The 23,902-nt window shown below is 42.0% G+C and overlaps 1 protein-coding gene across 2 annotated transcripts in view; it reads right to left on the reverse strand.

The window, feature by feature from the left end:
* The window catches only part of zc3h3 (zinc finger CCCH-type containing 3), a 70,516-nt gene that overhangs the window by 1,445 nt on the left and 45,169 nt on the right, over positions 1-23,902 (reverse strand). Inside the window, exons 5-11 of one of the 2 annotated variants that reach the window (XM_085137576.1) lie at positions 21,349-21,512; positions 16,477-16,552; positions 15,972-16,127; positions 15,240-15,309; positions 13,144-13,275; positions 5,729-5,892; positions 5,465-5,622 (exon numbers count right to left, since the gene is read on the reverse strand). In XM_085137576.1, the coding sequence (XP_084993702.1) occupies positions 5,465-5,622; positions 5,729-5,892; positions 13,144-13,275; positions 15,240-15,309; positions 15,972-16,127; positions 16,477-16,552; positions 21,349-21,512 (920 nt within the window). Of the gene's footprint in view, positions 1-1,439; positions 5,623-5,728; positions 5,893-13,143; positions 13,276-15,239; positions 15,310-15,971; positions 16,128-16,476; positions 16,553-21,348; positions 21,513-23,902 lie in introns of those variants that run through there. The other variant, XM_085137575.1, reaches the window with a different exon arrangement.

Consider the following 23,902-nt stretch of genomic DNA (forward strand, 5'->3'; position numbering starts at 1 on the left):
GTGGACTGTGGGAGAAAGTCAGAGTACACAGACATGTTAGTGTACTCTGACTTTGTTAGTCCAAGGTATACACCCTGCATCTTGCACTATGACAACCCCCTCCCCTCTGTAATCCTATATTATTTTTAAAAAAAATGGATGGATGGTTATGAGAAACAGACTCTCTCAAGTGAAAAACACCAGCTTTATGAATATGCAGCAGGAATAGGAACAAGCTGCTGTGAAAGTTACTGACATAAGTTGACATGTCATTAGAATCCCAAACAGCAGGATTCTTCTCCTTTTATTGGCCCTTTAGTCAATGAAATGATGAACAGCTAATCAAAACTGGCAGCAAGAGCAGTCTGAGATGGCGTACCTGTGCCAAGGCTGAAAATGGTCTCCACATTATGCATGAACTGGGTTGCTTGATTATATTTGATAAAAGGAGTATGCAGTACCTTTCTTAGGCTTTCTTAAACGACTTACTGATGGAAACATCATTTTGTCATCATACATTCAAAAAAAAAAAAAGTTAAAAAAAAAAATCAAGACATACATTTCTAAACATACTGGACTAAGTAAAGTCTTCATGTGGCACACAGACTTTACATATTTTTTCCACAGTTTGCTTAGCTAACTTTTTAGCAGTTTTTTCACACTGTGAAAGTGACAAAAGCATTTTTCATGCCTTCAGTCAGAATAGCTGAGTTAGAATTGCAGTGAGTGATATTAAAATTATATACAGTAGAAAAATGGTGGTTTTCTACTGTTTAGTAGAAAACTGCCTTATTGATATTCAGTGTCTTGACTGGTTCTGTATGACTTGAACTATTTAGCATGATGCCTTCATCAAGGAGAAAATGTCATTTTTAAATGGATACTTAGAGCAAGGGGACTATCCAACTGTCCAATTCTCATTTCAGTCATTTTTGCCGTCACTCTTAATTATCCATTGCCTTTTACTTGTTTAAATCATCAGACAAAATGAGTGAAATCATAACACAAACTGTGTGAAAAGATAGGTTTGTGGAATGTGTGGTCAAACAGGTTGAACACAGATGTTAGATGCAAACAAATGCTGCACTGGAAGTGACAACCAGTTGGTGAGTATGTGTATGTTTAGCAGGCAGGGGCAGGTGGATGGGTGAAGCCTGGTGAAAGCAAGGGAGGGGGATGGGATGGCCTCTGTCCTAATCCGCTATCTTTCAAGTCTGTCAACAGAGAGCTCAGCTGTGCCATCCAGCCATAAACTGAAATATTATTACCTCTGTCCTCTGAGCATTATTACTCCTCCACTGAGCGTCACCAGACACACTCTAAAGCTCACCTCCTGATCATTATTATCTGTCTACAGCTCAGACAGACCACCACTCCCCAGTCCCACGAATTAAGCAATGATGTATTCATGACAAAAAAGAACCTCCTACAAAGCATCTGTGGACAATACACCTCTGTGTCAGCACTTTTACACCAAATGAATCGCAGTTAGTCCTCTTAAGGAATATTCTATGACAGCTTACCTTTTGCCATGACTGCTAATTTAAACATTATACCACATTTGGAGATATGAAGAAAATAACAAGGACTCTCTGTATCTATGGTTGTAAAAAGGTTGTAAAAAAATCTAGAAGTACCACAACATTGAATGAAACATTATTGTGTGCACATTACTGTAGCAGAACACGACTGGACAACTATTAATAAAAGACAATTCAGGACAACCAGTGTGTAGAAGCTTTGAGTTCAGATAATTCATAAAGATGGGTTCAGAAGTATTTGGACAATGGCACATTTTGCAGTTTTGCCTCTGTACACCACCTTTTTTTGATTGTGATTGAACTTTGTTTGCCTGCGGGACTCCAGAAGCAACTAATAGGTACTGGTAGGATAAGGGGGCTGCTGCCCTGGAAGTACCTTAAGGAAAAACTTGGGTGTGGGAGGAGTTCAGCGAGACTTTCAATGGAACGAGGCTTTCGATTGACCTCAAAGTGATTCTGGCAAACTGTCAGACGAGTCAGGAGTGAAAAGTAGCACTCTAATCACACTGCATACAGTGGGGTTGGGATGTTGCTGACTTCAACTGAAGGTATATGAGATTCGCCCTCAATTCCCTAAGACTCTGGATGTTGTGAGGCTGTCTTGTATGACACGTCTCTGCAACACTGCATACAAATCTAGGGCGGTGCCTCTGGATTAGCAGATCTGAATGGTGGCTTCCCTGTTCAAGAGGACAGTCCATCCTTTAGTTGAACCTCAGATTTAGGAGGAACAATGAGGGTTTTTTTGTCCTGGTCGCAGAACATTGGACAAGCTCTTTATCCTTGTAAGAAGACTTTGCACAGTCTACATATATCTTACTGACTTGGACATCGCAGTATCCGGTGGAGGCACTTCGGCTTGTTATAAAGCACCATTTGGCCCCTGTACAGCCGCAGTGAGAGTTTGGTCCGTGTTGCTGGCATTAAGTCGGACTCCTTTCCAGTGGGTTTTGGACTCCATTAAGGCTGCCCTTTTTCATTGAATCTGTTCATATTTTTTAACTGGCAGAATATCTAGGAATAGCATGGCTCTAAAGTGCGACCAATTTGATTGCAAATTCAACCAAATTTTTCAATGGTGCGACTAACAAAAATTCTACGTTGCACCGGTGCAACCAACAGCTGTTCGATTCTCCGTGTGGTCAACAACATACACACATTATGCCTCTATCGTGGTCTAAACCAATCAGAGATAGTCAGCGGTGGGACCTCTCTGATTGGCCGTGGTCCAGATATTTCTGTAGTCCTTTGTGTGTACGTTCAAAAGTGTAGGTGGATAGAGGGAGGTGAGTAGCTTGAATAAAGCGATATCAATTCATTAAATCCTGAATCGACTTTTAAATATAAATGTATTTTGCCAGAAACGCTCACAAAACTATTTCAACAACCACCAAACAGCAAATGAGAGCAGGTAAGCAGATCCTGCACAAAGACGTAAACACAGAGCGCAGACCCGACGCATCAGAATCAGTTTTCTCTTTCTCGGCTTTCTCACACGATGGCACGTACACGGACACGTCCTTGGGGCTGGAAGCCGACAGTTCACTGATTCTGATGTGTCGGCGGGTCCGCGCTTTGCATTTACAGGTTTTGTCTCTCTCCAACCAAAATTCACTGAACCAGCAGCAAAAGAAGATCCAAACTGTGCTTCACATTTGATAAATGTCATCATTAATTCCCTCTGACTTCTGCTGTTTTGCTTCCACCATGAAGCAAAACAGCATTATTCATTCACTTATTACACACCAGTCTACCGTTGTTTACAGCGCTGTCGGCCGCCGTCTATATATATATATATATATATTTATATATATTTTTTTAGAACTCAAATAGCCTCGGGCAAGAGAGCCTAATTTCTGCTGTTCAATACTGAAGCAATTTATACTTTTTAAAATTATGCAAAATTGCAGAATATTTTTAAGGTTATCTGCTATAAAAAGCCAGGCCAGGAAAATCTGATCCATGTTTTTCTGTTTTATCCTCAGTTACTTTGACACAAAAGCATCTGCTGTGATGCTCACACCTCTGATGAGGTCTCACAGTGTCAGTACTGATAGAGGATCAGAAATATAATACTCATGACTGTCTGAGGCAAAATTGAATCGAATCACCAAACAGGTCGTAACAGGAGGCCGATGTGATGATTAGGTTTAACATTGCCTACAATATTGCCAAAGAGTGCCAAAACACTTTAAGCACAAGCACTTTTTCAGTAACTTATCTTTCTTGTAGAACTGTGCTCCAAATAAAGAACTTTGTGTTGACAAGACTGTTAGTTAATCATTTACATCCATATTGTCTGTATGGACAGCAGTTTTCCCCCCAAAAAAGTGCACATGTAAAACTGCGGTGTTAAGTGATGCGGGTTAAAAATTTGGGTGCGCCTAACTTTTGTACTGGTGCGCCAGTGCAAACGTGGCAAAATGTTAGTCTAGAGCCCTGCATAGCCAGGTGGTAGACATTACCTCTGATGGCCTTTGCTTTTTATAGTTGATATGGTTCTTTGTAACCCAAATAATTTTCTTAGGGATTAATAAAATATGCTGATTCTGATTAGCTTCATGAGGTGGTGACCTCCAGCTTGTACTGCAGCAGTTTAACGCTAAGTGAGGGGAAAGACAATAAGCACCTCCAAGACCAAGACCATGGTTCTTAGTCAGAAAAGGCTTGAGTGCCCTCTTTGAATCCAGCACAGGTTTTTACTGTAAGTGGAGGAACTTATGTATCTCCAGGTCTTCTTGATGAGTGAGGGAGTGAAGCAGGAGATTAAAAGATCGGGGTTTTCTTAATTATAGGAATATACAGTGATAATCTACTTTATTTGTCTCCCATTCTTATTCAGGCCACATTTTCAAGGGTCAGTACATTACTTGTTTTTATGATTGTACCACATTGTTGATTTAGCCACTCCCAAAGTTTGGCTCTCTCTTTGATATGGTTATTCTGGTTTTCCAGTGTAGTGAACTGCCTCTCTCACATCTAAATCTATATGTGCTTGATATTGAAAGCTTCAGTGAAAAGTGACCCAAACAAATGCAACACTTGGAATAAATTCCAGATATTTAATCTGCTCAGCTTGCCACGAGATAATGACAGAATAGGACTCCATGAAACTGTGTGTCCATCAGTTATTCAGTTACAATTGAACCTCTAAAACTAGGGACTGCAAATCAACTGCATCTTAATTATTTGACGAAAAACAATCAAGGTGGTATACAGAGATAAAATTCCAAAAATTGCGTCCAACTGTCCAAAAAAAAAAAAAAAGACTTAAGTGCTTACTGAGACCTATGCACCTTTACTCATCAATTTATAGTGCAAAATCTTTGTTACGGTATAAAAAGCAAAAAAGCAAAAATAATGCAGCAATGACTGCATTATTAGAGCCAGAAGGTTATTCTTGTCCCTTCTGGCTCCTCAATAATCATCAGTCAGACTGTATGTATTCCTCTACCAAACCTCTTAATGTTTGAATTCAGGTGTTCATTTAATTGAGTCCCATTGCCACAAGTGTATAAAATCAAGCACCTAGCCATGCAGTCTGCCCTTACAAACATTTGTGAAAGAACAGGTTGTTCTGATACTGTAATAGGATGCCACCATTGCAACAAGTCAGGTCATGACATGTCTTCTCTCCAAGATATCTCACGATCAGCTGTAAGCAGTTTAATTGTGAAGTGTTAATGAGCCACAGGAAGTCTAACACTACGTAAAGTTACAGAGCGGGGTTTCAGAGTGCTGAGTTGTAAAAGTCACTGACTCTCTGCTGATTTAATAACTATAAACGACAAAAACTGAACTGAGGGATTCATGACATCTGTTTCTTTGGCTGAGCAGCTCCTGTAGTTGTAATATGAATGACCCGGTATTTTTTGTCCATACAGTGCACTTTGTTAACTTATGTGACCATTGCTCTCTCTGGGTTTTGTTGTTGATGCTTATACCTTTGACTTGCACTGCATCAGTAGGAAGTGTGTCTGGTGCATCTGCCTCCTCTGGAGAGCTGGAGAGGGAGATAAATGAGGGCAGCACCAACGAACCTGTGGAGGGCATCCCCAGTGATGCTTGAGAATCCTGTGGCATCACAACAGATAGATGGGGTCTGACAGAAGGGGGGGGGGGGGGGGGGAAGCCAACAAAACAAAACATAATTAGTCACATAACCAAAGTTTTACAAGTCATGATAAAGGTCAATTTAAATTTTAGACCTCTTCAGAGGATCCTTGGTGCGTGCTTTCTTAGCTGGAGGGGTCACACTGTTGCTGGCGCGGCGTTTGACTCGTTGGCGGTGCTGCAACTTACAGCGTGAGCCATGTGGGCAGGAGCCCGTCTTAGAGAAGTCTGGACACACTAGAGTGTGTTTCTTCTTACACTGGTGATAATAAAACACACACACAATCAGGTTTGTAGTTCCACTGCAGACATGAAGAAAGTGACAACTTGTGTGATCACAAATATGGTCAATATGAGTGGATTAATGTCTAACATCTATAAAACATGTGACCTAGTGTACCTTTATTTGTTTAAGTCTGTCTGTCCACATAAGAGACATGTTAAATATTCATATTACGCTGACTACTGTCATGCTTGTCACTACAGTACTGCATAATGCAACCACTTATTTAAGGGGGTGTTTTTGTTTTGAGTTTGTCTGGGATGGTCCACACGTTCTAACTCCTCAGGTTCACGTCTCTTAGAGAAACACTCTACACCCCAAAACATCTCAAATCCAGGAACCACACACACCACTCAGTCCTCCCAAAGATCTGCTCCTATGTTACTGGTGCCAGAAACCACAGGACCCCTCACAGATTTCAGGCGTCAATGCCCAACAAGTCAGTTTGCTTTCTGGCAGCATGCGAGGGACTTGCACAATATCAGGCAGGTGGCATAAATAAAGGGGCAGACTGGTTTAAGTATCAAAAACTTTCACTTATTGGAGGATGGTAATGAATTTCTGACCATAGTTTATTTTTCTTCCTGATGTGATACAAAATTTTACTAATCTAAAACATTATGAAACTCGGTTTTGGCAGCTTGGAATATTAAACAACACTGTTCTGTATTTGTAGTGGTATTGAAGTTACTATCAGCACCAGTATAAAAACACAGTAAGAGATGACACTTTATTTGAGATGTAATTAAAGACTGCTTCATGAAGACCTGTACAGCCTTTTAGTCATTTTAATGACTCAATCTTAATATCTGAGAGGAAACCGTAAAAGACAGAAATCCATTTCTGAGTAGTCAGCTGATTTCACATATACTGAACAGGCCTATGACAGGATTTTAAGTGGTAAAAGTGAGGCCCACCTCCTGATTAGGTGCTTTATATGACCCTCCTTTGTAAGTTACTTCTTTTAAAGAGACTATGTCTGTGCCACCCGTCTCTTTTTACGTGCAAGCTGAGAAAGTGGGTCAGAGTCATTCTGGGGAGTAGTGTGCAAGAGAGAGCGATGCATGTTTGCAAGTGAGTGTGTATGACAGTGTAATACGGGTGTAAATTGGTAGCTTCATTCTCCACGAGATCCGATCCCTCCCACCTGTCAGAAAAGCTAATTATATTCACTCTGGGGGTACAGGCTGCAGGGAGCGCGCGCGTGTGTGTATGTGCGCATCTGTGGAGGGGTGACGAGTGCAGGACTGGGAAGCACACCAGAAATAGCGTGTACCAAGGTTTGGTGTGTCTGTGTGTGTGTGTAGGGCTGAGGGGTGAGGGATCTTGGGATCGATTTTCCAAGAACACTGTGGACTCTTGGTCAACTCTCTCTGGAGCCCAGTGGCCCTGACTTGCTGCCATCAGAGCTCCTCTCACCATCCTCACACTGATGTTCCTGCACCCCTTGGTGCCAGGACGGCCCAGGATCAGCTTGCTGTCAAATGTTTCCCTGGATCATCTTATAGGGCTGCGGTTTTGTCACATTTCTCTAAACAAATCAGGTCCTCTACTGGGGCCCATAATGACGATTCCCATTTGGTGCATGACGCCACCATGAAACCTAATCCTGTTATGATGTACCACAAGGCATCGTTTTAATAGATTCAGCTCATTTTTACGGGTACTGAAACAATTCTGCAATCATAAAGAGATTCAAGTTATACTACTATAAAATACAAATCACTAGATTTTCAGACTTTGACAGATTTTGTTTTGCATTTTCCCTTGACGTAAATTACCAAAATGGACGGAAACACTGGCAAGTCTTCACAAGCCTTGCAAAACCACAAACTTCTCTTACACTTCAACAGCTTTGTTTGCAGCGATGCTGTGCATTATTCTGAGCACCTGCACCGAGCAGGTAAACTGCCTGACTAATCACAGACTTGCTTTAATGCTCTCCAAATTTAACAAGTCTCTGCTTTATAAAAACTTAAAGCAGATGGTAGCTGCAAAAAGCACATTGTTATGCACTTTTTAAGCATACTATTTGTATTTTTAAAATACTTTATTAGTCCCAAAACAAATATAATTGTCACTATTTGGCAAACAGTTGGTTTATAAGAGACAGAAGTTACCTAACACATATAAACGTCATGTTTTCAGTTCAACATTGATATTGGATGACTCTTGTGACATCAAATTTGAGCAAATATTTTAGCTATAATAAGAGTTTCCATATTTTTCAGAAAGTTTGGTAGCAGATAAAGTGCTCAGTGCTGTTCTAACACTATTTAAAACGTAAATAAAAACAAAATGAAATGATTTGCATTTACAGAAAGAACAAATCTAATGTCAAAACTATAAATTGTATTTTTTTTTTAAAAAAATCAATGCACTCCATTTGTTTTAGATGCCAAAAAGAGGTTTGAAAAAAAAGTTGAAACATGGACATATTTACTACTGCGCTGCATCTCCTCTTTTAAAGACTACAGTGTCTCAACATTTCAGAGGTTGCTTCATGATGTTTTTAATTTGGCAAGTTACTAAATGTTTTCAGTGGGTGACAGCTCAAAGCTTTGAACTGTTACCCACTAATCTGAATTACATTTGATATTTTCCTTTTAATAATTACACAGGGTGGCACAGCGGTTAGCACTGTTGCCTTACAATCAAAGGGTCCTGGGCAGGACAAGGGTCTCCCTGTGCCAGCGTGGATTCTCTCCAAGTACTCCGGTTTCCCCCGATAGTCTGAAGACATGCATGTTAGGTTGAATGGTGATTCTAAATTGGCTGTAGGTGTGAGTGTGAATGCTTGTCTGTCTCTAGGCCTGCCACAGACTAGTGACCTCTCAAGGATGTACCCTGCTTCTTGCCCTGTGACAGCTGGGATGGCTCCAGCACCACTGCGACTGCAGTGAATAAGAGGGAGAAAATAGATGGATGGACAGATAATAATTATACAATAACCAGTTGTGCAAAGGGATAACTGGTTTTCTTTTGTTTTCCCTTTGCTCACATGTTTTTTTTTTAATGTGTTGCTAGTCTCATATTTAAAATATATTATATTTTTCAAAAATAATTCAATTTTTTTATCAAATTTATGTATTGTTTTTTCATCAGTTAAAATTAAAAACAGGACTTTAATAATTTTTGGATTATAGCATTGTGTTGTGATTTACATTTTACACTGCCTTCTAACTTTCTTTCATATTGCTTATATAAAACAATTTGAAAGAAAGCTAGGATCAGTTATCAGCTATGCAGAGATGGGAAACTCTGCACATCTAAATACACAATGTATGTGATAAAAGGATCATGTCTCTGTCACATACATCAACATCAGCATGTGCTCGCAACCCTATTATCAAAGTTCTTAAAACTGCCACGTATCTATAAATTAAGAAAGAGGACAGAGTCCTCAGGACTAGGCTGTGTTAAAACTGAAGAGTTAAAACGGGGAGGTAGTTGTATTGAAACAAAGTGTCAGAGAAATGGACTGTAAAAGCTCACTCGTCTTTCCTGAAGCTCCATACATCCTCATTTTCATAAAAAGACAGAAAGAGCGAGAAAGAGAGAGAGAGAGTAAGAGACGAAATGGGAGAAAAGAGCTAAAGTGGACATCTTTATCCCACACCAAGTTAACAATTTTCCACTTGATTTAAGGAATGCTGGGATGTCTCTGGGGCCTATTAGAGAGCTCTCTGCTGGGCCAAAACCAGGAAGAGTCAGCACATTTACCAAGAGACTGAAAGAAGGCGCAAAAGAAGCAAGAAAGAGAAGAAGGGAGGGAGGGTGGGAGATGGAAAAGACAGTAAAATGAAAAAAGAGGATATCATATGCATTTACAACTTGGGCATTAAGCCAACAATCGTTGAGAGCAACTTACAGTGAATGGAAGAGAACAATAATTGAGCACAGGTTGACATATTACTAAGATTACAAACTGAAAAAGGGAGAAAAAGGAGGAATTTACCATGTCGCTACACTTCAGGCTGTGATCAGATCGACATTACTATCCTCCTAATTTATTTCAATAATGCAGTGAGAGTGCCGATGCAGAAGGCTTAGGCCAAAGAACGAGCAAAGCTCTCCTGTTGCATCGAATTTTAGGAATAAGACGGGAACCTGGCTTCACTTGTTGGGCACAATTCTAATTTCTTTTTGCCTATGATTAGTTTATCGTTCATGTACAGCAAACATTCTTGATGCTCACTAATTTACAAAATGATAATTTAGATAGGAGGAAATAAAAGCTGCTCTGACATCTTTAGGAATATCTGCTCACCTGGTGTCAGGATTTGGCAAGGATGTGAAATTCAAGCGAGTCCTCCAAGACCAGAACTTATCTCTGTATAAACTATATAAACAGCACAACTGCATCAAGACAAACCTTTGAGTTTTTACTAACGAAAAACAAATGTTAAAGAAAAATTCAGGATATCACAGTACAAGAAAAAGTGGGTTGTTAAAGCTTAGAGCGTGGCCCAACTTCAAAGACCAACACAACATCGCCACTAGAAGCCCAAGACAGACAACGCACAGTGAGAGAGGCTGTGCTCTCTAAAGCAGCTGCATAGGGCCCAAATACATACACTAAACCAGCTTTCTCTCAGGCCGTGCATCAAGGAGCTCAAACCGAAGTGTTGACCCTGGATATGCTTACCTCTATAAGATGGACTCAGTCAGGTTCTATGTAGCAGATTAGTAACAAACCACATGAAGTCTTGCAGCAAACAACAAAAGAAAACTGAACCTCGAGCAGTTTTTGAGCAAAGTCTGTTTTGCAGTTGCCAAATAATGTTAGAGATTTTCACTGGGCTCTGTCCTGGCCCATACCCAGGTGTGGTGACACACAGCAAACTTCAAGATGTTTTATCATTGAACAGAGGAACTCTGTATCAACAATCTCACTCTGAACAATGAATTCAGAGAGGACAGACAGAACATGATCCTGACTGGTAACCAAAGTCAAATCAGTTATGTTTGTTCATCTTTATGGGCTTGTTCCCTTAACTTTGTCATCATGTTCTACATTTTATATCTACTTTTTCTCTGTTTTCCTCATTTTTTTCCTATATTTATTTTTATTTTCACTTGAACAGACAAGGAAAGACTGAAGCTGAGAGCAAACCAATAGCATATATACAGTTTTTCCCCCGCTGGTGGGAAGAAGGTGCATATAAAAAGGCTCAATTCACTTTCGTTATCATGAGGCCAAACAGCAGCTCAGACAGCTCTCTGCTGCACACTGGCTCAGATGCTGTTTCAACCACCTGAAGCAGAGAAGAGCCTATGAAAGCCAACTATTTGGCCAATCTTCCAAAAACTATGGATGACTGGCCACGGCCAACAATCACAGGTGACTGTGAGTTTCATGTGTTAAGAAACCTGGAAGAAGATAGACCTCATGAAGGAGCTACAGCCAACTAAAAATTAAATTCGGGGAGTAAGATGCAGTGGAGAAATTTAGGAAAGCAGAGAAAGAGCTGCAAGGGGAGTGCACATAAGACAACACTGGGATGATACAGGATGGTAGTGGGTCTACGAGGAGAAGGATGAGGAAGGGGGAGGAGGATGGAGGATGGAGGACAGGAGCAGACTTAACCCCTGAGATGCTGAAGTGTCTGCCTGCCTGGCCCATAGTGCCATCCTCAGCAGTTTTCCCATCTATAATTACTGCCTGCTATCCATCATAGAGCCGCCAGAGCATCGCAGTGCACCGCTCTATAAACACACACACACGCACTCAGGCACAAACACACACTGGGGAAAATCACAGACCTAAGCACTTCAGCTAATAGAATAAATATTAATATCCCTTTTGTTTTCTATATCCTCATTTCCCCATGCAATATTTAAATGAGGTCTGACAGTGTGAAAAAGCATCTGTTTCACACTCAAAAATAAGCACAACGAAGAGAAGGGAGCCGGAGATGGATGCAAAAACACAAGGGTGGGGTGGGAGGTGGTGGGGTGGGGGCAGGAGTGGAGGGTGTGTTTGAGGTTGACACGAGGGCTGCGAGTGCGTGTGGTGACTTAAGGATCGTGAGTTCTGTGGAAGTGGTTTTCTTACCCATCAGACCCTCAATGTGTCACTCAGACACTACAGTTATGCCATTATGGACCACCACCCCCTGCAGCTGTTCCTGCCTGTGTGTCAGTGTGTACATGTGCGTTTCTGTGTGTGTGTTTGGGTGGGTGGGGGGGGGGTGGAACCACTTGTTTACCTAAGCCTTAAGTTCAGGGAAACTTTATACATGTTATACAATCCGTATGCTCAAATTGAGGAGCACAGCTTAAAGAAAGAACTCTGAAATCAGATAACAGCGTCAGTGCAGGACTGAAACCAAATTTAGAGCCAAATAACATCAAGTTCAAATAAAACCAAGATCATATACTTGTCATCTATTGTTTCCATCATTTCATTTAGACTTACCCTGTGATCCACGTTAAACCTGTGAGTTTCAACTAATCATTGCACGTGTCTCTAATCTCACCTGCACTGATAACCGGCCAAAAGGTGTCCCTACAACATCCAGCTCAACCAATGAAGAGAGAGAAAGTACAAAAGTGACAGGCAATAACCCCCAAGCACCGGACATTCATGGATGTTGTTTTCCTAGCTAAATCTGGTCAGGCAGTCATGGCTTTAAAACAGACGTCACCTTCACATCTAAATTTGAGAAGTTAACTCAGCATGAATCCATGCTTACCCACTGAGCAAATTCTATCAGTGTAGTCTGAATGAAAAAAGCAGAATGATGGCAGTAACGCCAAATCCAGACTCATTTCTGATTACTTAATTCAAAAATTGGCTTAAACAGAAAAGAGAAACAGCCAAGTTCACCATGAAGAGAGTGACACATTAACAAAAAACATGAGAGATCCCAAAAGCATACATGGTGGCTGGAGTGAGGAGTTTTTAAACACTCATTTTCACTCCGAAAGAAGCTTTTTGTCTATTTTGACTTCTGTCATTTAGACTGCAGGGACTAATGAACAGCTCAAGTGCAAATGATGTTGTTTCACACATTTGTGATGCTGCTCCATGTGCAGTGTGCAGCAGATACCTACACCATGTGGACATGGGTTTAAAAAGCTCTGTTTAAGATCTATAGATTACCAACGCACCATCATGATAGAACCTGCTGCGATCATAAACAAACGGTGGCATAGAGTCTGTAAAATCTAATGCCCTTTAACAAATTAAAAATGTTTTTGTGCATTTGTTTGAGTTTTTACCTTCTCTCCCTCAGGACAGTAACCTTTTACAAAGTCTTGGCACACTTCAGCTTTGCGGGACACGTAGACATGACTGTAGGGACAGTCACTGTTGTTACAGATGCCCTTCAGGAAGTAGGAACACACCGGCATCTGGGAAGAGACAGACATGTGCGTGTATACCATGTGAACCTGACAAATGTTCACAGTGCTTAGTACATACAAGCAGAAAGTAAAGTGTGGGGGATGGTTTATGAATTAGAGAACCCAATGACAATACATAATTTCACAGCAGTGTTTTATGTAAAACCATCATCACAGAGAGGAAGATTGATGAGGTGACATGAGATTATACAACTTTATAAACAGACATGCAGTTCTTAAAACCACCACTAGACGTGTCCCGTGTGCCAAGTGATCTGTCACACCGAGCAGCTAAATGACCTTAATTGCAGTTGACAGCAGCGGAGCAAGAGTGAATGTGTGTCTTGACAGCATGTGTGCAGAGAGATCGACTGATTTGGGTGCAGGGGTGAGCCTGGTGGTGACCGGTCTAAATATACCTCTGAGGGGGATTCGGTGAAGAAAGATGAGAGAGGAGGCGGATTGTGAGAGGAACTCCACCTCGTTGAGATAGGATCAGTTCTACCTAATTAACTGCTACAGAAATATTTATCCAGGCTGAAGCTCGTCCAGCTCTCATTATTTGTTTATGTGAACTGGATGTGTGCTCAGACTGAGCCAAGGGTGGAGAGCAAGTGGTGAGCGAGATGGTTGTTGGGGGGCCATGCCAGGTGGAGTTGGTTCAGGGGTATTTGGTTTCGAAGTATTTGTGGTAATGGGGAGACTGGACGGTGGGGTGCAGGAATTGGGATTCTACACTAGTGCCTGGATCAAGTTCGGAGGGGTGGAGGGGTGGGAGGAGCTGCATAAGCCTGCACCCCCTTTCTGTCCACATACAGTCCTGCTTAAGGAAACTGCATGAAATCAGAGCGGGTGTATCCCATGAAGGGAGGGGCCAAAGGCTTGGGGTGGGGGTCTGGGTGTGGGGGAAGCTGGCATTACAAATAGACAGCTGGGCTCTCAGCACTTACAGGCAGCGGTGTGACAACACACACGTGCGCAGAGCTTTGTGTGTGTGAAGGGTGAGGCAGCAGAGCACCTGTTGGAGGGCTACTTGTCTCAAAGAGAGAGGAAAAAAAGCTTTCCCCTTTTTAGTTTCAACACTTTCCCTGTTTGGTGTTGGTGAACAAATAAAATGTATCTATTTTTCTTTTAAACTGGCTACAAGAACATTCATATACTGCACATCTTGGCCATGGTGACAATATCCTCCAAACGACAGATGAATTGTGTTTGTGGATCCAGATTGGTGTGTAATATTTTCAAGAGAAAATCAAGATAATGTCTCCTAATATTTTTTTCCCCCATTTTTAGATGTACTGAAGATATGATGCAAAACCTTTATCTGTTCACAGTAGTTAGTAGATAAAATTGCTGTTTTTCCTCCTAAAAGATCCAGATCAGACATAAAAAAAAAAAAGAGCACCAGATTTGGCCAAACTCAACCTGTGGAAAAAAATTATTTCAAACGCATTTATCACTTTAATCAGTCTAGCTAATACCCATCAAACCACTCACATGACCCCCCTGCAGGGTAGTTCCGTTTTTCTCCTCCAATAACCTGGACATATGAGGAGGCGTTCAGGTTCCATGTTGCTGTTACAAACTGCAATTCACTCTCACATTAGAGAAAACCAATAATCCAACTAAAACCATGACAGCCCCTCACAGATTTCCAAGATAGGAGCTGGTTTGCAGATGGAACAGTTGAACAGGTTGTACATCTAACATTTAAGCAGCTTGTTTAGTCATGACCCCCCACCCCTACTCTGCCCCACAATCAGGTTTTCCTCACTCCTGTCAGTGCCATGGAAACAGGAGGCATGCCAAGAGTGTAAATACGATCCATGATGACTGTAACCAAAAATGTGTCATCGTATAGTTTCACACTATACCCAACCCTTTGCAGTGAAATGCTATAAATTATGTTGTCCAGTATGAGTGAGAGTGTGTGTGTGTGTTGGTGTGTGCATGTGTCTGTGTGCATGCGTTACCTTCTCCTTTGCCACCTTGTGGGAGAACGGACAGGTGCCATCTGCCTGCTTGCATGTCCCTCTCAGAAACCTGCAGATAATGCAAAAACAATGTTGTTTGAAATTATTGGTGAATTGGTGAACAGGCTTGTTTTTATTGTTGACTACAGTTTTGATCAGAACTAATTTATTTCTACCATGAGATCACTGGTTGCTCTTGTCTCACAGCTGACAGTCAAGTTAACCAGTAATAATAAAGGAAACAGTCTCTTATTTCTACTGCAGTGTCCATGTAAAAGATGCACATACGAGCATATGCTGTTTCTCTACGGAGTATATTTAGTAAACTTGTCCAGTGAAATGCTCAGAAGATGGTGCAGAGGGAAAGATACTCACTATGGACACAGCTAAAAGCTGAAAAATAGATGCCAATTACAGCAGGGATTCATTCATTTAAAAAAAAAAAAAGACACACGATCCACAGTATACAAAGCAATAAGCTCTACAAACTTAAAGCTGAACCTGCTTCGTCAAAGCCTCTAAACATCCAAATTCAACCAAAAAACACTCAACAAATGATGCACAAAAATCAAGTTGCTGTTGAGTCATGTTGTTCTCTTGCAGTGACTGTGTGGTCATCCTGCCATACTGTGCTCGAGTCTCCACGATATTTGTAAGGTCAGAGCGAGTAATTCACAACTCTACCTTGCATTTAATTTCTATAGCCTGGATGTCAGTGTGTGTTTGAGTCACCTGGTGCAGACCGCCACTTTGTCTGGGTCGTGTATGAAGGGGCAACTGGTTCCACGGTTACATTTGCCAAAGCGGTTGTAGTACATGCAGTACTGCTTTTGCCGCTGCTTCTGACGAGCGTGGCGAATGATGGCAAGACTCCGCTGGACTGCACGGCTGAATTTATGAAACACACACAAACCACAGTAAGTAATAACCAGCTGGTAGTAACTAAATAACAAACTAGGTTAGGATTAAACTCGCAGCTAACAACCTGCGAGCATTTCTGGGTAAAGGTACTTATATACCAATTTTAATATACAATGTTAATATTACAAGATTAGGCTTCATTTCTTAGTTGACAGTCATGAAAAGCAAATAATATTAGTGCAGAGAGAGAGAGTGCAGAGGCTCAAATGCAAAAGCCCTAGCTGGATAAGATTTCGAGTAAACAGGATGGTTTGCATACATGCCCATTTCTGTATATGTGTGTCTGATGATTAGAGATGGGAGCTATCAGCATTACCTGGCTAAGTGACGAGTGCTGGAGGGTTTGGCCATGGCGGGAACCATGTGGGAGACCTGGAAGGATGAAGACCTTCCTAGATGTGGAGGAAAGAGACAAATGAGTGATTTAAAGAAAGCCTACAGTGCTGTGAAAAAGCATTTCCCCCACCTTGATTTCTTATTCATTTGCATGTTTGTCACACTTTAATTTTTAACATTAGACAAACAAAAAACGTGTAATGACAAAATGCAGTTTTTAAATGATGATTTAGGATTTATTTATTCATTAGGAGGATAAAAGCTACCTGGACCCATGTGAAAAAGTAACTGTCAGAGAAAGCCAGAGTCCCTGGAGAGAACTCACGTGGGGGCAGGAAGAACATGGCTTTATTATAGTTGTCAGATGCAGGAATTGCTTATATATGAACAATATACAGTGGGGCAAAAAAGTATTTAGTCAGCCACCGATTGTGCAAGTTCCCCCACTTAAAATGATGACAGAGGTCAGTAGTTTGCACCAGAGGTACACTTCAACTGTGAGAGACAGAATGTGAAAAAAAAATCCATGAATTCACATGGTAGGATTTGTAAAGAATTTATTCGTAAATCAGGGTGGAAAATAAGTATTTGGTCACCTCAAACAAGGAAAATCCCTGGCTCTCACAGACCTGTAACATCTTCTGTAAGAAGCTTTTCTGTCCCCCACTCGTTACCTGTATGAATGGCACCTGTTTGACCTCATCATCTGTATAAAAGACACCTGTCCACAGCCTCAACCAGTCAGACTCCAAACTCCGCCATGGCCAAGACCAAAGAGCTTTCGAAGGACACCAGGAAAAGAATTGTAGACCTGCACCAGACTGGGAAGAGTGAATCTACAATAGGCAAGCAGCTTGGTGTGAAAAAATCAACTGTGGGAGCAATCATCAGAAAATGGAAGACATACAAGACCACTGATAATCTCCCTCGATCTGGGGCTCCACGCAAGATCTCATCCCGTGGGGTCAAAATGATCATGAGAACGGTGAGCAAAGATCCCAGAACCACACGGGGGGACCTGGTGAATGACCTGCAGAGAGCTGGGACCAAAGTAACAAAGGTCACCATCAGTAACACACTACAACGGCAGGGAATCAAATCCCGCAGTGCCAGACGTGTTCCGCTGCTCAAGCCAGTGCATGTCCAGGCCCGTCTGAAGTTTGCCAGAGAGCACATGGATGATACAGCAGAGGATTGGGAGAATGTCATGTGGTCAGATGAAACCAAAGTAGAACTTTTTGGTATAAACTCAACTCGTCGTGTTTGGAGGAAGAAGAATACTGAGTTGCATCCCAAGAACACCATACCTACTGTGAAGCATGGGGGTGGAAACATCATGCTATGGGGCTGTTTTTCTGCCAAGGGGACAGGACGACTGATCCGTGTTAAGGACAGAATGAATGGGGCCAAGTATCGTGAGATTTTGAGCCAAAACCCTCCTTCCATCAGTGAGAACTTTGAAGATGAAACGAGGCTGGGTCTTCCAACATGACAATGATCCAAAACACACCGCCCGGGCAACAAAGGAGTGGCTCCGTAAGAAGCATTTGAAAGTCCTGGAGTGGCCTAGCCAGTCTCCAGACCTCAACCCCATAGAAAATCTGTGGCAGGAGTTGAAAGTCCGTGTTGCTTCGGCGACAGCCCCAAAACATCACTGCTCTTGAGAAGATCTGCATGGAGGAATGGGCCAAAATACCAGCTACTGTGTGTGCAAACCTGGTAAAGACCTATAGTAAACGTTTGACCTCTGTTATTGCCAACAAAGGTTATGTTACAAAGTATTGAGTTGTATTTTTGTTATTGACCAAATACTTATTTTCCACCCTGATTTACGAATAAATTCTTTACAAATCCTACCATGTGAATTCATGGATTTTTTTTTCACATTCTGTCTCTCACAGTTGAAGTGTACCTCTGGTGCAAATTACTGACCTCTGTCATCATTTTAAGTGGGGGAACTTGCACAATCGGTGGCTGACTAAATACTTTTTTGCCCCACTGTATAAATGCCACTTCCCCACCTAAAATAACTGAATTCAGCATCAAACCGTTTTCATAAAAATGTAATGTAAAATCCAAAAACATCTGGCTGTTTTACAAAATGCTTTCACACAAACTGATTAGAAACTGAAAAAAATGGGTGAACATCACTTTTATCTAAAATAAATCTATTGTCATCATTATCTTCTTTCAACTGCTCCCTTTAGGGGTCACCACAGTGAATCATCTCACTCCATCCCTAGCATTCTATTTGGTCACACCAACACCTTCCACCTGCTCCCTAATCTCACTACAGACCACAGTGTCATCTGTAATTACCATAGTCCACAGAGACTCCTGCCTGATCACAGTGGTTGACCTGTCCATCACCCCAACAATCAAGAAGGGACTTGGAACATGATATAATCAAATCCCACTTTGAACCCATCTGTCACTCCTAATCACTGTCCCACTGTCCTCATACATGTCCTGCATTAGCCTCACATACATCTCTGCTACTCCCGACTTCCTCGTCCAGTACGACAGTTCCTGTCTTGGTACCCTATCATATCTCGAGAGCCACAAAGACATAATGCAACTCCTTTTACTCTGTAGTTACCACAGTTCTCCACATCACCCTTGTTGTTGAAAAGCCACCCTCTTCACTGTCATTTTAGTCATGCATCAGCTCCTCAAAGCATTCCTTCCATTTTTCAATAACCTCTCTTCACTTGTTAACACATTTCCAACTTTTTCTATCTGGTAAGTCTTCCCTACCATCCAGAGTCAGTTTCAACTCCTTCCTGAACCTTTATGTCCATTAAAGTCTGCTCCAATCGCCACTCGCTCCCACTTCATCCAACTTACTCTAGAATTCCTTTCTCTCTTCTGACTGACATCTAATCTGTGGTGCCAATGAACTGGCAACATTCAACATTACCCTTTCAAACTCATGATCTTGTCTGACACGCTTCACCTCCACAACAATATTCACATATTCTTCCTTCAAGATTGTCTCTAATCCATTTCTCTTTATGTCTACCATCTACAGTACAAGCAATTAGTCGTCCTAGTAATAAATACACCAGCACATATATAAATGAAGATTTGAGGGTAGCTTTTGGTTTTGTTTACCATAATTCTATAAAATGCTTTGTTCTGATGTTAATTCTTGCATTAAATTTAACAATTTTAAAGTAATTTTAAAGTATTCAAAGTATCCACAATAGATATGACAGAAAGGAAGCTATCTGTATGTGCCCTTGCATAGCCAGAAGCAATAAAAACTAAATATGTGACTGGTTATTTATACTTGGGTGGTTTGACGCATTAGTGCCAAATCCAAATGCGTCATCCAGCACTGTCTGAGAATATTACAAACACTATGTACCCAATGCACGCCACAAACAGTGTAGGAAAATGAGGAATGAATAAGACGACAAGGAGATGGGGAGGGTGTGGTTACAAACGGCAGTTAATCTTACTCAGACCTCTAAATTTGGCACTTTTCTGGCTGTTAAGTCTCTTGTCAAGCGTGTGTTCTGGATTACAGTCCGGAGGCTCTGCACCAAGAACAAACATGAAGCTTGCTACAAAGATGTGAAATCACAACTCCTACTTGGAAGACACCCGAGACGTGTCTCTAGATGCAGGAATTTGTGTTGTGATGCTGGTCACGAGCTGAACTGATTGGAGCTTCTCAATTTCACCTGCAGCTTTAGTCACAGCAGAATGTGTAAAAGAGAGGTAGAGAAGCAGGAAGAAAGTGGAGGCAGATCCAGGCTTTAATCTCCCCCATTCACTTCTCCAGGCCCTCCCCCTCACCTCTCTGACAGATGACAACTTTATTATTTCAGATGGCAAATCCAGCCAGTTCCCCTAAGTCTATTAGAGGATATGTGAACAGAGCTACAGCCACAAATGTGAATATAGACTCTCTGTACACTTACTGCCATGTTCTTGGACTAAATGTCTTAAATGCAGGGTATCTAATCTGTATAATTTTATGTCAACTGAAATATGTCCAAACCCATGACTATAGCAGTGAGAAGTGTTGTACTTTAAGAACTAAATTTTCTGCAGCTAGAAAACAAATGAAGAGGAGAGGCGAGAAGAGTTGAGTGTGGAAACAAAGCGGTTTATTTACCGGCCAATCTATGTTCCTACCCTCACCTATGGCCACATCTTCTAGACGGTGACTGAAAGAATGAGATAGGCAGACAAAATGAGCATCTCCCAGACACTGAAGGCTGTCTGGGTTCCGTCATAGAAATCAGGGGAAGAGCTTGATTCTTTGGGAGGGACTCCTTCACACTGAAAGAAGCCAGATGAGGTGGATTGGGCAGCTCATGAGGATGCCTCCTAGACACCCCCTACGTGAAGCATTTTAGGATGTCCAACTGGTAGAGGACCCGAGGAAAGATGCAGAATATGCTGAGGAGATTATATCTTGGGTTGGGTGGGCGTGCCTCCATGTCTCTGTAGGAGAAGTGGCTGAGGAGAGGACCACTCTCAAACAACAGCAGCTTTACCCACCTCCTGTTATAACCTTATAACCTTCTTTGCAAGTGGCAACCAATCAAAAAAAAAGACGACAGTGTCATTCAGCATAGGAGGAACTGAGGGGCAAGCAAGCGGTCACATTTGTGCCCTTGTTATACTCAGATTACAATGGTGGAAATTAAGTCTCTTTTAAATATATTTTAATTAGGAAAATGTATTTTACATTTGCTTGTGAGAGGAAAACACTGAGGCAGGCTCATTCAGGCACATTTTAAATTTCCACGGTGTTTGTGTGAATTGTTAGTCCTCTTTGAACTTCACCTTTAAGTCTGCCAACGGTCAGAAGTTGTTAAACACACAACACATATACCTGTTCGATTGATGGACATGTTCGCTGCTACGGTGCGGGACAGCTTATTGGCTGACACACGGTATAAGGAGCCACGAATCCAGCACATGCTGCTTCCTCTCCACTGCTGGGTGGATGACGGGTGTCTGTCGTGGGGAGCTCGAAGACGGCTCTGAAGGAAACTCCTTAGAGAAAGAGGGATTCAAATAAAAGAAGAATAGATGGTATAAGGAAACATCTGAGGAAATCAAATTACTCCCAATTCTGGTTTATTGCTACTTGGAATTATCCACTCAGCCCAGTTAATACACTGTAAAATTTTCATTCATGCATTGCTTTGAGAGAAAACCATCTGCTAGAAGACTTTCCGCTCACCCTCTTTCTTTTACCCATCCTTTCTCCCCAGCTCTCTCAGTATAACCCCTCTCTTCACTTTATGTTTCCCATCCTGTAGTCCCCCCTCTCTCGCTCTCTCTCTCTCTCTCTCTCATGTCACAGCACTCTGTTAAATTGCTCCTCTAATGGAAAGGACGGTAGTGTGGAAATGGAGAGAATTGAAAAGAGGAGAGAAGGAAATCAATGAGATAATAGGCAGGGCAGGGGGCCAGAGCAGCACGGTTGGCCCTTACACTTGAGTGTAGAGATCACACACACACACACACACACACACACACACACACACACACAGAATGACAACACATTCCTACTATGGTATGTACAGTACACAAAATCACAGGCCTCTGCACACAGGTTCAAGATTCAGGAGTCCCTCGGTTGGCCTGTGTATGTGTGCGGCATCTGTATGTGCGAGTCCACAGTGTGTGTGGAGCTTCTGGGTGGTGGTGGGGCGGTGCAGGGGTTATGGCGATAAATTGCGCTGTCCTGTCACTTCTATTTGGGGCGGATTGGGCTAGTGTGCAGGGCGCCGCTGGAGGTAATTTGCTGCCGTATTTCAGATGGGCTGGAAATGGGTTTAGAGCGAGAGTTCATGCCTCCCATTACAGAAAAGAGAGAGAGGGTTACCCCAAACGCATGGCGCGCACAAAACAACTGACATGGATGCTTAACACGTGCAGAGCTGCTGCACTGCTGCAAATAATATCAGCCATCAGCTGTGTTCACATGCACGCTCTATTAGACTGTGTGCCATAACTCAGCAGCACAGACACTCAGTTTCACTGATACAAGATCAGTGGACGCCCTACACAGGGCAACTGCAGCCAGGGGAGCTGTAATGGAGGCTAATGTTGGAGCACTGACTGCCACCCAGGGAGGCTTAAACAAGGACTGGGTGGCCTAGGGAGCCACAATGGAGGTTAATGGGGATATGACATGAACAGTTAACACAGACGGCAGTTAACCCTGACACAGGGCTGCAGTCAAGGGGTGATGTTAGGATGTTCTCTCACCGGGTTCATATGTTCATACAAGTCATACATACAAGTGTCAGAGCAATCGTCCCAGTGATTTCACATGTCTGTGCATGACTACTTTCATGTGTGCCGTCCCCATCACAGAGCAATTGTTCCCTTTGGCACAAAAATTATAAGTGTTTGATGTATACACCTCTAATCTCGCAAACTAAGATCTGTTCAAGCTTTGTTCAATCCTTATGTTCATTATAATAACAGTCATGTCTATAAATTGTAATAAAGAGGGAACCCCAACAATCACATGACTCCCACTGAGCAAGCACTTGTGGACAGTGGGAAGGAAAAACTCATTTTTAACAGGAAGAGACCTATGGCAGAACTCAGCCAGGCTCGGGTAGGGGTGGCCATTTGCCGTCACCAACTGGGGGTGAGAGGAGGAAGATGGATGCAACTCTGCAAAGCTAAGCCATGCTTCCATGTTGTCTTTAGAAAGAAGAGGTTGTGTTCTAGAAACACTTCCAAACAAGCCATACGTATTCAGTCTTGTTCTAATTGTTATAAACAGTTATGAACTTTAACTCTTAACGTGCTGAGTCAGAGATTTAGATACTGGGTTTTTCTGCAATTTATTTGAGCACTGCGTGGTCTGAATTTGGGGTGAAGACACTGGGATGTCCACTCCTGGGAATATTGTGTCATTGTGTTAACACACACACCTGAATATTCTATATGAGAAAACTACAAAAACTCTTTCCTTTTTAGATAAAGGTGCCATATTTACTGATACACACATGCCGCCTTTGATAACACAGCATACAGCTGCTATTTATCCTCTTTTTTTTCTTTTTACCTTGTTAATTCCTATGAAAGCAGTCAGGCTACGCATATAGGATAGTTGCTACTGTAATAAAGTGTTTTTTGAAATTGAATAGTTTTTTTTTTTGGGCAGCACGGTGGTTAGCACTGTTGCCGCACAGCAAGAAGGTCCTGAGTTCAATTCCAACATCAGGCCGGGGTCTTTCTGTGTGGAGTTTGCATGTTCTCCCCGTGTTTGCGTGGGTTCCCTCCGGGTACTCCGGCTTCCTCCCACCGTCCAAAGACATGCAGCTTGTGGGGATAGGTTAATTGGATAATCCAAATTGTCACTAGGTGTGAATGTGCGAATGAATGTGAGTGTGAATGGTTGTCTGTTCCTGTGTGTT

The sequence above is a fragment of the Neolamprologus multifasciatus genome, chromosome 17 (genome assembly GCF_963576455.1).
Source record: "Neolamprologus multifasciatus chromosome 17, fNeoMul1.2, whole genome shotgun sequence".
Taxonomy (NCBI): Eukaryota; Metazoa; Chordata; class Actinopteri; order Cichliformes; family Cichlidae; genus Neolamprologus; species Neolamprologus multifasciatus.